This window comes from Chiloscyllium plagiosum, chromosome 4 (assembly GCF_004010195.1).
Source record: "Chiloscyllium plagiosum isolate BGI_BamShark_2017 chromosome 4, ASM401019v2, whole genome shotgun sequence".
NCBI classification, from domain to species: domain Eukaryota; kingdom Metazoa; phylum Chordata; class Chondrichthyes; order Orectolobiformes; family Hemiscylliidae; genus Chiloscyllium; species Chiloscyllium plagiosum.
Window position 1 is genome coordinate 33,537,143 of NC_057713.1, and position 12,875 is coordinate 33,550,017.

A 12,875-nucleotide genomic window follows, 5' to 3' on the forward strand; every position below is an offset into this window, starting at 1 on the left:
ACCAAGGTTAGACTGACTAGCCTATGGTTTCCTGTTTTAAACCTTGCTCCCTTCTTGAATAATGGAACCAATTTCACTGCCCTTCAGCCCTCCCACACCTCTCCTATGGCCAGAGAGGAACTAAAAATGTTTGCAAGTGCCCCGCTATTTCCTCCTCCCTCAATCAATAACTTGGGACACAGTTATACAGTCATGGAGATGTACAGCACAGAAAAAGACCCTTCGGTCCAACTCGTCCATGCCAACCCAATCTAGTCCCACCTGTCAGCACCCAGCCCATATTCCTCCAAATCCTTCCTATTCATATACCCATTTAGATGCCTTACAAATGTTGCAATTGTACTAGCCTCCACCACTTCCTCTGGCAACTCATTCCATTAGCATACTACCCTCTGCATGAAGAGGTTGCCCTTTAAAGTCTCTTTTATATCTTTTCCCTCTCATCTTAAAACTATGTCCTTGAGTTCTAGACTCCCCCACCCTAGGGAAAAGACTTTGTCTATTTATTTTATCCATGCCCCTCATCATTTTATAAACCTCTATAAGGTCACCCCTCAGCCTCCGATGCTCCAGGGAAAACAGCCCCAGCCTATTCAGCCTCTCTTTATAAGCTCAAACTCTCCAACCCTGGCAACATCCTTGTAAATCTTTTCTGAACATTTTCAAGTTTCACAACTTCCTTCTGATTGGAAGGAGACCAGAATTGCATGCAATATTACCAAAAATGGCCTAACCAATGTCCTGTACAGCTGCAACACGACCTGTCAACTGCTGTACTCAATACTCTGACCGATAAAGGAAAACATGTCAAATGCCTTCTTCACTATCCTATCTACCTGCAACTCTACTTTCAAGGAGCTATGAACCTGCACTCCAAGGTCTCTTTGTTCAGCAACACTCCCTAGGACCTTACCATTAAGTGTATAAGTCCTGCTAAGATTTTTTTTCCCAAAATGCAGCACCTTGCATTTATCCAAATTAAACTCCATCCGCCACTCCTCAGCTCACTGGCCCATTTGATTGAGATCCTGGTGTACGGAGGTAACCTTCTTCGCTACACACTACACCTTCAATTTTGGTGTCATCTGCAAACTTACTAACCTCTTACGCTCACATCCAAATCATTTATATAAATGACAAAAAGTAGTGAACCCAGCACCGATCCTTGTGGCACTCTACTGGTCACAGGCCTCCAGTCTAAAAAGCAACCCTCCACCACCACATTCTGTCTTCTACCTTTGAGCAAGTTCTGTATTCAAATGGCTAGTTCTACCTGTATTCCATGAGATCTAACCTTGCTAAACAGTCTCTTATGAGGAACCTTGTCGAACGCCTTACTGAAGTCCATATTGATCACATTTACCACCCTCATCAATCCTCTTTGTTACATCTTCAAAAAACTCAATCATGTTTGAGAGACATGATTGCCCACGTACAAAGCCATGCTGACAATCCCTAATCAGTCCTTCCCTTTCCAAATACATATACACCCTGTCCCTCAGGATTCCCTCCAACAAGTTACCCACTATCGATGTCAGGCTCACCGGTCTATAGTTCCCTGGCTTGTGCTTTCTTAAATAGTGGTATCATGTTAACCACCCTCCATCTTCATAAACCTCACCTGTGACTATCGACGATACAAATATCTCAGCAAGGTGCCCAGCAATCACTTCCCTACCTTCCCACAGAGTTCTAGAGCACATCTGATCAGGCCCTGGGGATTTATCCACTTTTATACTTTAAGACATTCAGCACTTCCTGTTCCATAATATGGACATTTCTAAGATGTCACCATCTATTTCCCTACAGTCTATATCTTCCATGTCCTTTTCCACAGTAAACACTGATGCAAAATACTCATTTAGTATCTCCCCCATCTTCTGCAGCTCCATACAAAGGCCACCTTGCTGATCTCTGAGGGGCCCTATTCTCTCCCTAGTTACCCTTTTGTTTTAAATGTAGTTGTAAAATCCCTTTGCATTCTTCCTAACTCTTATTTGCCAAAGTTCTCATTTCCCTCAAGTATACTCCTACTTCCTTTATACTGTAAGGATTCATCGATCTCTTCTGTCTATACCCGACATATGCTTCCTTCTTTTTCTTAATTAAACCCTCAATTTCTTTAGTCATCCAGCACTCCCTACACCTACCAACCTTTCCTTTCACCCTAACAGGAATATACTGTTTCTGGATTCTCGTTACCTCATTTCTGAAGTCTTCCCATTTTCCAGCCATCCCTTTACCTGCGAACATTTGCCCCCAGTCAGCTTTTGAAAGTTCTTGCCTAATACCGTCAAAGTTAGCCTTACACCAATTTAGAACTTTTAGATCTGGTCTATCCTTTTCCATCACTATTTTAAAACTAATAGAATTGTGATTGCTGGCCCCAAAGTGCTCCCCCACTGACACCTCAGTCACCTACCCTGCCTTATTTCCCAAGAGTAGGTCAACGTTTGCACCTTCTCCAGTAGGTACATCCACATACTGAATCAGAAAATTGTCATGTACACACTTAACAAATTCCTCTCCTTCTAAACCCTTAACACTATGGCAGTCCCAGTCTATGTTTGCAAAGTTAAAATCCCCTACATAACCACCCTATTATTCTTACAGATAACTGAGATCTCCTTACAAATTTGTTTCTCAATTTCTCGCTGACTATTAGGGAGGGGGACTATAATACAACCCCAATCAGGTGATCATCCTTTTCTTATATCTCAGTTCCGCCTAAATAACTTCCTTGTATGTATTTCCAGGAATATCCTCCCTAGGTACAGCTATAATGCTATCCCTTATCAAAAATGCCACTCCCCCTTCTCTCTTGCCTCCCCTTCTGTCCTTCCTGTAGCATCTGCATCCTGGAACATTAAGCTGTCAGTCCTGTCCATCCCTGAGCCACCCTTCTGTAATTGTGATATCCCAGTCCCATGTTCCTAACCATGCCCTGAGTTCATCTGCCTTCCCTGTTAGACGTCTTGCATTGAAATAAATGCAGTTTAATTCTTCAGTCCTACCTTGTTCTTTGCTTTATTCCTGCCTGCTCTGACTGTTTGACACGCTTCTTTTTTCAACCTCTGAATAAAGTCTAAATTCTAACTAACTATCTAACCTCCTTACTTTGCCTCTCTTATGAGTTTATCCTCCAGTTTATTTCCAGCATCAAAACTTGATAATGAACTATGTATCAAGTTATGTTTGGATGCAGATTTGTGAACTTTATTTCATTGTACTATTTATGCAAACACCTGGCTTCTACTTCAGTGTGTTGGCAGATCTTCAACTATCAAATCTTCCTCTTGTATTGGCAGACATTCTTTCTCCAGTACATGGTCATTTTCTGACACAAGAGTTACTTCTGGACTCACTATTAGCATTTGCACTACACTGTATTCCTGATGAAGGAATTTTGCCCAAAACGTCGATTTTACTGTTCCTTGGATGCTGCCTGAACTGCTGTACTTTTCTAGCACCATTCTAATCTTTCTTACAATCTCCTCTTTGCGTATCATTTTGTTAGTCCATGTGCTTTGTTTCTTGTTTAGCATTAGATCAAGATTCCTTAGCATTCAATCAAGGTTCAAACTTCTCAGGAACTCAGTGTATATCCCAGAATACACACAGTCATCCCTTTGAAATATACGTAACACTAATACCCATTCTGGGAAACTGGCCTAAAGAAGAGATAGTCCCGTCATGTGTGGTCATAATAACTCTTAGTATCGCTATGCAGCCATGACAATTTATAGGTTAATCCTCAAGATCAGCAGAAAGCAGCTTTTGAACATTTGAGGTGCAAGGCATTACATTTACTTCTCTCAACTATTTAGTGTCCAAGAAACAAAGTTAACACTTTGAGTTAAACAAAACTCTTCCTCACAAAATATAGTATTTTGCATTATTCTATGTGATGAGTTGCTGTGCATTACCTGATTTCAGCCGCAATGGTTTAAAAGATACTATATTGGGCTCAGAACTCTTGGGGCAAGAAGACTCCCTGCCCCAGTTACTAATCACAACAATAATTGTTATACCTTTTGCAGTCAAAATCTACAGCACTTGGGCACAATGCGGAATATAACTGATGTCCAAAAACTGAGGGCGTTGTGTTAATGTCTTGTTTAGAAAATTAATAAAATAAGTATAAACAATACTTCCAAAAATTTGCCCTAATTACTTTTCTTGCTCATTTTATTTTATTTTTCTTTGCTGCATGACTCTAATTGCGCAAAAACTTGAAACTTAAACAAAACTAATCTGGATCACATCTGCAATTAAGATTTTGACCTGAGCTTCTCTAGTTATCTATACAAGGAACATGAGCCATGGGCTTTAAAACTCTACACTTTGGAGATAGTATAAATGACTAAAATCCCTTCCTACCTGTCTTGAAAGACGTGATTTCTTACTTCTTCCACCAGCTGAAAGACTTTCGATAGAGGGGCACGGAATACATCCACAGCAATTAGGTTTTTGTTCCAAGGGGATACAATAGCTTTTACAAATATTTGCTGGATGTATGCAACTGGAGGTCCAACATACTAGAAGAAAAAAGACAGAAGTTCAAGTAACGTTTGAGAACTAATTGGAAAAAACAGGACCAAAGGATAGAAACACATTGTTGTACATAAAACAGTCAAGACACACTTATTTTCAACATTGTAATTCAATGCTAAGTACATATTCTAGGGCTTGGGATTCAGAATTATGAATTAGCTTCTGGAAATGTTTGGGCAAAGTGATCTGCATCTTCAAAGTAATCTGGGTCTTAATAGATAGGAATTAGGTGATTACGGAATGCTGCGATCACAGAGTTAGAAGAACAAACATGGTTCATGTCATACTGATTATAAGTTAACCTGCCTCTAATTTAAAGTACACCATATAATTTGGTTCCAACACAAACTTTAATTTACACAACAATGTCGGGTCAAGCTGCCGCAACTACAGCATGTAGGAGTTTATTGAAAAAATTGTGATCCTGGACAACCATATCTGAAACGTGTTCAACTCAAAGACATTCAGCTCACTCAGTTCTTTTTTGCGCTCAGACTTAAGCGAATTGAAGGTGCAGGTATCTCTAGATATCAAAGAGAGGTAGGAATGCTTTGATTCAGAAGGCTTCCTGATGTTTTGATCACATTCAGAGATGTATTTGGTTACTGTAATGGTAAGAAAATGATTCTACACTCTATTTTCTTTCCTCAATTTCATCATTATTTTCAATTCAAATATAATCTTTTAAAATGTACTGTTTTGCTGCAATTTAGTGATAAACCATATCCTTTAGCTTGTGATCACTCAGGTCACCACAGAGGTCATGCCTTCTCAGCTTTGCCCCTCAGATTAAACTTGCCACTAGTCACCTCTCTCTAACGAAAGAGCAACCTATTGCCCTCTGGAATTATGATAACCTCAACTTTAAGTTCACTTCATAGATTTTCCTATCTACCATCATTAATTTGTCACCCACTTAAAAATTTGCTTACTAAAATGCTTTGTAATTAGCAAATGTCTTAAATTCATTCCACTACAAAGACTGAAAGTCTGGAAACAGCACACAACCTTGTTGGACTGGTCTTTTTGTAACAATTGTTCCTTTAAACTTTGCGTTTATTAAATAAAAACTGAAGATTGAAATGAGAGAGGGTTTGAGAGGGTGCCAAGTATGTTCTGAAAGCAAGTAACCTGATATCGACTGCAGTGGAACCACGTAAACAACTATGTAACCAAAGTTTGAGTTGTAGGTGATTAGAAACCGAGGTGGTGCCGAGGTGTAGCCTTTATGGTAACAAGGAGGATTGGTCTGTGGACCAGTGACAGTCATCAACAAAATAGACCTTTTGCTCATTAACAATTGTGATTAGTTCTCATGTGGCTGAGCAACTTGGAGTTGATAACATGTTGGGGGAGGGGGTGGGAGAGAACATAGAGAGACAAACACAGAGACAGACAGAAGTACATAGATCTTTTCCCAACTCAGAAGCTGGTCCATTCTTGGCAGTCCAAAGCTCAGTTTAAACAGGAGGAAAACTAATTACCTTTTGTGCAGTAGTTGCTGTAAGCTCTGACTTTTGATTCAGAGACATTTTCCAAGTGAATGAGTCACTATATTTCCTGCAAACCAGTGGAAGCACCCAGAGCAAGAATCTGAACAAGGGATCTGGCTGAGTGAGAAAGGACCAATTCAACATTGGAACCAGGAAGGAAAGAACACTGAACTGTCTCTACAGTTGTTTCTGCCTCAACCAAAAATCTACTTTCCCTATTTGTTTGTGTGTATCAGGGTAGAATATAATGGGATTAGAGTTTTAGTTAGTAGTTTTACAAGCCAATAGTCGTTATCTATTCATTTGTAGCTACAGTCTTATTACTTGTAATAAGTAGCAATTCTTGATCAGTACAGAAACCTGATCTGTGCTTTCTACCAACCTGATCTGAAATTCAAGTAAATTGCAAAACTTTGTTTACTTTTTAAAATGACTTCTGTGATGACTCCAGAAATAGTGGGGCTTGATTTTCAGCATACTTAGAACAAAGAATACAACAACATAGGAACAGGCCCATTAGCCCTCCAAGCCCGTGCTGACACATTTTGCCTTCCATTCTAAAACTGTCTTACTTACAGGATCCTCTATTCCCTTCCTTTTCATGTATGCATCCAGTTGCTTCTTGAAAGCTGCTTTGTCTCTGCTTCCACCACTCCTCTGGCAATACATTCAAGGCACTCACCACCCATCACCCTTTTGGTGCATATTTCTTTTCAACATCTCTGCTCCCCTGCGCCTTGAGCCTATGCCCCCTAGTAATTGACCCCTCCACCCTGGTTGAAAATGTGTTGCTGGAAAAGCGCAGATCAGGCAGCATACAAGGAGCAGGAGAATCGACGTTTCGGGCATGAGCCCTTCTTCATGCCCGAAACGTCGATTCTCCTGCTCGTCGGATGCTGCCTGACCTGCTGCGCTTTTCCAACAACACATTTTCAGCTCTGATCTCCTCACTTTCACCTCCACCCTGGTAAAAAGTTTCGCACTTTCAGTCCTATCCATACCATTCACAATCTTATAAACTCCGATAAGGTTGCCCCTCAACCTCTTACATCCCAGTGAAAACAAACTCAGTCTAGCCAACCTTTCTTCATAGCTAAAATATCCCATATCAGGCAACATCCTGGTAAACCTTTTCTGCACCCTATCCAAAACATCCTCATCCTCCTGGCAGTGTGGTGACCAGAACTGTACGCAATATTCCAAGTGTAGCTTAACTAAAGTTCAATAAAGCTGCAGCATAACTTGCTTATCCTTATATCAATGCCCCTTCTAATGAAGGCAAGCACGTCTCAGGCATTTTTTGCTACCTTATTTACCTGTGCTGCTACCTGCAGTGATCTGTGGATCTGCACACCCTGATTCTTCTGAATATCAATACTCCTAAAGGTTCTGCCATTCACTATATAATTTCCAGCTGTACATGACCTTCCAAAATGCAAAACCTCACATATGTCCGTATTGCCCATGCCTCCAATTGATCTATACCCTGCTGTATCCTCTGACAACTCCCCTCACTATCCACAACTCCACAAATTTTTGTATCATCCACAAACTTACTAATTATCAGCCATGCTTTCCTCCAAATCATTGACGTAGATCACACACAGCAGAGGTCACAACACTGATTTCAGTGCAACATCACTAGTCACAACCCTCCATTCTGAAAAGCATCCTTCCACTGCTACCCTCTGTCGCTATGACTAAGCCAGTTCTGTATCCATCTTGCCAGCTCACCAGATAGCATGTGACTTCACCTTTTGTACCAGTCTGCCATGAGGGACCTTGTCAAAGACTTTACTGAAGTCCAAGTAGACAACAACCACTTTTCCTTCAATCACCTTTGTCACCTCCTCAACAAACTCGATGAAGTTAGTGAGGCATAACTTCCCCCGTACAAAATTATGCTGTCTATCGCTAATAAGTCCATTTGTTTCTGAACACACATAGATTTTGTCCTCGAGAATCTTTTCCAATAATTTCCCTATCAATGTGAGGCTTACAGGCCTGTAATTTCCATAATTATCGCTGCTACCCTTCTTAAATAGAGATAACATTAAGACTGCACCTGGCTTCCCCAGCGAGTTGTGACATTTTTAATCACAATCCACTCTCAGAGTTTGGTCCAAGTATACATTCTGAAGGTCTCAAATCTTCCCCTTCTATTTCAAAGTAATGTAATATTTCAAACATCTGTTTATGCGTCATTTCATTAAATGCATTGATGCATTCTACAAAACACAGGTCTTAGACACCTATTGCTCCTCCATTTTTATTCTTAACATAAAGTCTTGGGAAGTGCTGAAGAGTCAGTGTGGGGATGATGACGTGAGTTGAGAAAAACAGGAAAAATTGAGAAAGGAAGGACAAAATAAGGAATCAAGGTTAAAGCACCAAGGTGGACTATCAAGTAAGACTAAAATGGAGGTACCTCTTGACATGTCTGGTCTGCCAATAATGTTTCAAAATAATGACACCGACAACCAGATAGGGTCACAACACAGAGTTCTGACCTCCTCAGAGACACCTATACAGAACTCACTATATGTCAGAAATCTCCTCAAAGCCAACCTCCTCCCCAAACAATTAGCCATAATCAAATGTGCTGCCCATGTAATGGATAATACAGACATCAGCAATGGCAGAGCTGATCGAGCTGCCAAAGACATGGCAACAGCTCACAATTCTATTATATCCTCTATGAATCGACAGGCGCTAAGCCGATCACCTGCCTCGAAAACAACGAGCAGACCAGACATTGGCATTGTGCAGCATTTACAGGGAGACACCCCTGCCCCAGAAAAACAAATATGGAAGATGCATGGATGTTCACACTCTGCGTCAAAAGACCTCTGGATCACTCCATTTGGCCCAGGGTGCATATCTGATGCTTTGTTACCAATGCTTATTGACTTCATACTAATACCTTGGCAAGGAGGGAAAGAGAGAAGAAATGTAAAGATACTTTCAGCAGCTAACATTGTCTCTAAAGTTTCTCCATTCACAGGTAAAGTACACATTCAGACCACTGCCCGCACTCCACAACCTGATCCAAATCCCACTCCACTTACCCAGTTCACTGAATGCCAAGTTTCATTCCTGGATACTTGCTCGGAGCTTCTGTTAGACAATTGACCCCAGAAAGTATCGCACCCATTCTGGTGACCCCTCATGCTCTCTCAACACCAACACCACCTGTGTGGAGTCGGGGGTCACAATCAGCTCCCCAGTCATGAGCACGAAAAGTGATGAAGCTAACAACGATGAAGAGGAGGTCTGTATGCTTTCTGTCAATGGGGCCTATGGATATTAAACCACCTGAGCTTTACCTTCTCTTTCGACCATTTAAGGGATATGAAAGTTCATTGAGCAAGCTAACATCAAAACAACCAGTTAGCTTTGTTATATTTGACAGCAGAGCAGGAGCAGAAGCAGCAAAGAATGCATTTAAACGGCATTTAGTTGGTTATCATGGAATGATAAAAGGAGGGAATGAGATGTTAAACGGTTAATTTGTTCTGTTGACATCTAAGGAATTGGATGTCCCCAGTTCGGGGCGGTGGGGGAGGGGGGGGTGGGGGAAAGAGAGAGAGAGTGGGGGTGCTTTTCTGACTTGCAGGCAGGATGTCAGAGTCAAATCACACTGTTTTAAGGAATAACCTAATCATACATTATTTCCAGAAACAATCTAATCACTTTACATCGTTTTTGGGTTGCATGTGACTGTGGCAGAGGGAGTCTCTTGCGTGCAAGGCTGGCTATGATGTAAAATCCTGTATAAAGGGTGGATGGTTCCCTTGTTCTGGGAGCCTCGCTTGACAAGCTCCACAAGCACTGCAAAGAGTGTTAAGTGATCCTCCAAAAGCTTGTACTTGCTGAAATAAATAGTGGCTGTTCACAGAAGTTGGTGTATTACAGTTGCATCAAATGTGTCAGAATCTCAAGAAGGGAACCTAACACTCACAACTTGTCCAAATCACACTGAAGTATCTCTGCATCTGCTTCACACTTCATTCTCCTAAAGAAGTGGATTATTAACTTGCAAATCACTAAGAGTAGGAAAGATTCCTGGTCAATTACACAATGAAAAGAAAGTTGGTGCCTCTGCCATCACTATGTGAAGCATGTACATACACATGTAAAAGTGTATGCTCCCAAGCAATGTGTACTCCCTAAGTGAACTGTAACATACCACCAAGATTTGACACAGGTTCAGCACAACTTGCCTATTAAAACATGGCTTGGTTTTCTTTTTATGACCTAGCTAATGATGCACTTGCCTTCTGAAATTCTTTGTTGCTCTATACCACCAAGACAAGTGCCTGCTACATCATAAATAACCTCAGTAATCTTCTAACGGAAATGTACTACAGAAACTGACATTTATCTGAAAGTTGACAATTGTCTATCTGTAATTTGTTCCAGGGCTCCTCAGTTTTAACTACTACCAAGAAATTTGTTCTACTTTTGCTAATTTAGAAATTATCCTTTTAAATGCATAGTCCAAATAGTTAATGTAAATCGTGAGCAGTAGTGGTTGCAGCACTGTTGGTTGTGGAACATCACTTACCATTTTCTCCCATTCTGAATAAAAACACTTTCCTCCCACTATCTGCTTTCTGTCTTGCAGCTAGTTGGCAATCCATTCTGCCACTTACCGACTGACTTCATATTCCTTAACCGTCCGCATTAGCCTATAATGAAACACACAACTGAGGATGCACACCTTCTGGACTACTGTCCTTTAACAGCCCATAAAAGTTTAAGGTTAGTGAGGGGAGGCAGTGACATAGTGGTAATGTTACTTGGGTAATAATCCAGAATTCCATGTTAATATTCTGGGGACATGGGCTTGAGTTCCACAATGGAAGATGGTTAAATTTGAATTCAATAAAATCTGGAATAATGGCAAACATGTAACTGCTGTCAATTGCTGTAAAAACCTAACTGGTTCATTAATATCTTTCAGCAAAAAAAATCCACCATATGTGGATTGTCTGGCCTATATGTGACTCTATCTGGCATGAATAATAAATACAGTCTTAACCAACAACACCCACATGCTTTCAACCAATTTTTAAAAAATCAAGGAATGATGTTCCCATTTCAAATCCATGTTATTCCTCATTATTATGTTTCTGAATTCTAGGAATATTCTGTTCTCTTCTTTAGTAGGAATGCCATTACTTTTCCTATCACTGATAATCTGAAATCCTGTTCCTCTTTCAAATGCAGAAAGTTCATTAACTATCCTTAAATCAGTCCTTGCCTTTGCTAATGCATGTAAATCCTGTTCCTCAGGATCTCCTCCAGGACTAAATCATTTTCTAATGAATTACGTTTTCTCTTGATTCTTTTAAAATTGAGATCTAAACCATCTGGACCAGGGATTTTATCTTATTTGAGTTTATTGACTTCATTCTCAATGTACTTTTCTCATTACTTATTTCATTATTGAATGTCATGTCTATTTCAGGATCACAGAATTATTTCAGCACCAGAAGACTATCAGTTCTCCAAGTGAACATTCGATTTACTCATGAATTAAAATCAGACACATGCTATTTGACAATTGTGCTCTATCATTCAATTAGACCTTGGTTAATCTTATTGTAGTCTCAACTCTACATTCCTACCTACCCCTGGTAACTTCTGACTCCCTTGTTTATCATGACAGGAGCTATTCTCTTCTTTTCTCCCATAATCCTGCACAGTGTTCTTTATAAAATAGCATTCTAATTCCCTTCGAAATACCTCAATTCAATATGCTTCCCTCTCATATTCATCTTCCCGAACTGTCATTCTTCTATCATTCCTGCTTTTCCACAGTGACTCCAGCTGCCCCAGTAAACTTGGAAATTGTGTGCTCAAGCTTCAGGGGCTGGAGACATCTCTTAACACGTGTTCTCCCAAGACTTCAAGTTAGCTGAACTCCCTACATTGCCCATGAATTGCAACATGGGCGGCACAGTGGCTCAGTGGTTAGCACTGCTGCCTCACAGCGCCAGGGACCCAGGTTTGATTCCAGCCTCAGGCAACTGTCTGTGTGGAGTTTTCATATTCACCCGTGTCTGCGTGGGTTTCCTCCGGTTTCTTCCCACCGTCCAAAGATGTGCAGGTCAGGTGAAGTGGCCATGCTAAATTACCCATACTGTTAGGTACATTAGTAGGGGGAAATGGGTCTGGGTGGGTTACTCTTCGGCAGGTCGGTGTGGACTTGTTGAGCTGAAGGGCCTGTTTCCACACTGTAGGGAATCTACAAAACTTTTTAGTTGCCCATGTGTCTAATTTATCTCTATCCCCTCTTTTTGTATCTAGTTAGTAGCTTGCTTAAAGTACAAACTTTAATGAATGTCTCTCAACCTGCTCTGTGTTAATACTCTTCTTAATTCCCTTTTTGTAATACTTGACCTGATTGAAGCTTTATTAGTATTGTAGCTCCTGATTGACATGGAACTTCAGGAACAGGGAAATAAAGAGAAAGAAAACATGGAAAGATAAGATAGGAAAAAAAGAGAGAGAGAGATTGATTTTTGGTTTTCAACTTTATTTTTGTAAGCACATTTTTTCTTCTTTATCTCAACGTCTACCTCCTTTGTCATCCAAGGAGCCCTAGATATGTATGTTCTGACATTATCATTTGAGGGAACGAACCCGAACTGTACCCAGACCATTTCTTCTTCAAAAGGTAGTCCATTGTTACTGTTATTCCTGCCAAACTCCCATTTCAGTCAATCCTGCCCAGTTCTGTTCTTGCCCCATTAAAATCCACTCTCCAACAATTAACTTTTCCCACTCTGGATTGTTGCATGTTATTATTTACCATCATCT

General features: G+C 40.6%; 1 protein-coding gene across 1 annotated transcript in view; it reads right to left on the reverse strand.

The window, feature by feature from the left end:
• The window catches only part of LOC122548932 (SREBF chaperone), a 149,995-nt gene that overhangs the window by 81,204 nt on the left and 55,916 nt on the right, over positions 1 to 12,875 (reverse strand). The window contains exon 4 of the mRNA XM_043687917.1: positions 4,381 to 4,538. Within this exon, the coding sequence (XP_043543852.1) occupies positions 4,381 to 4,538 (158 nt within the window). The remainder of the gene's footprint in view (positions 1 to 4,380; positions 4,539 to 12,875) is intronic.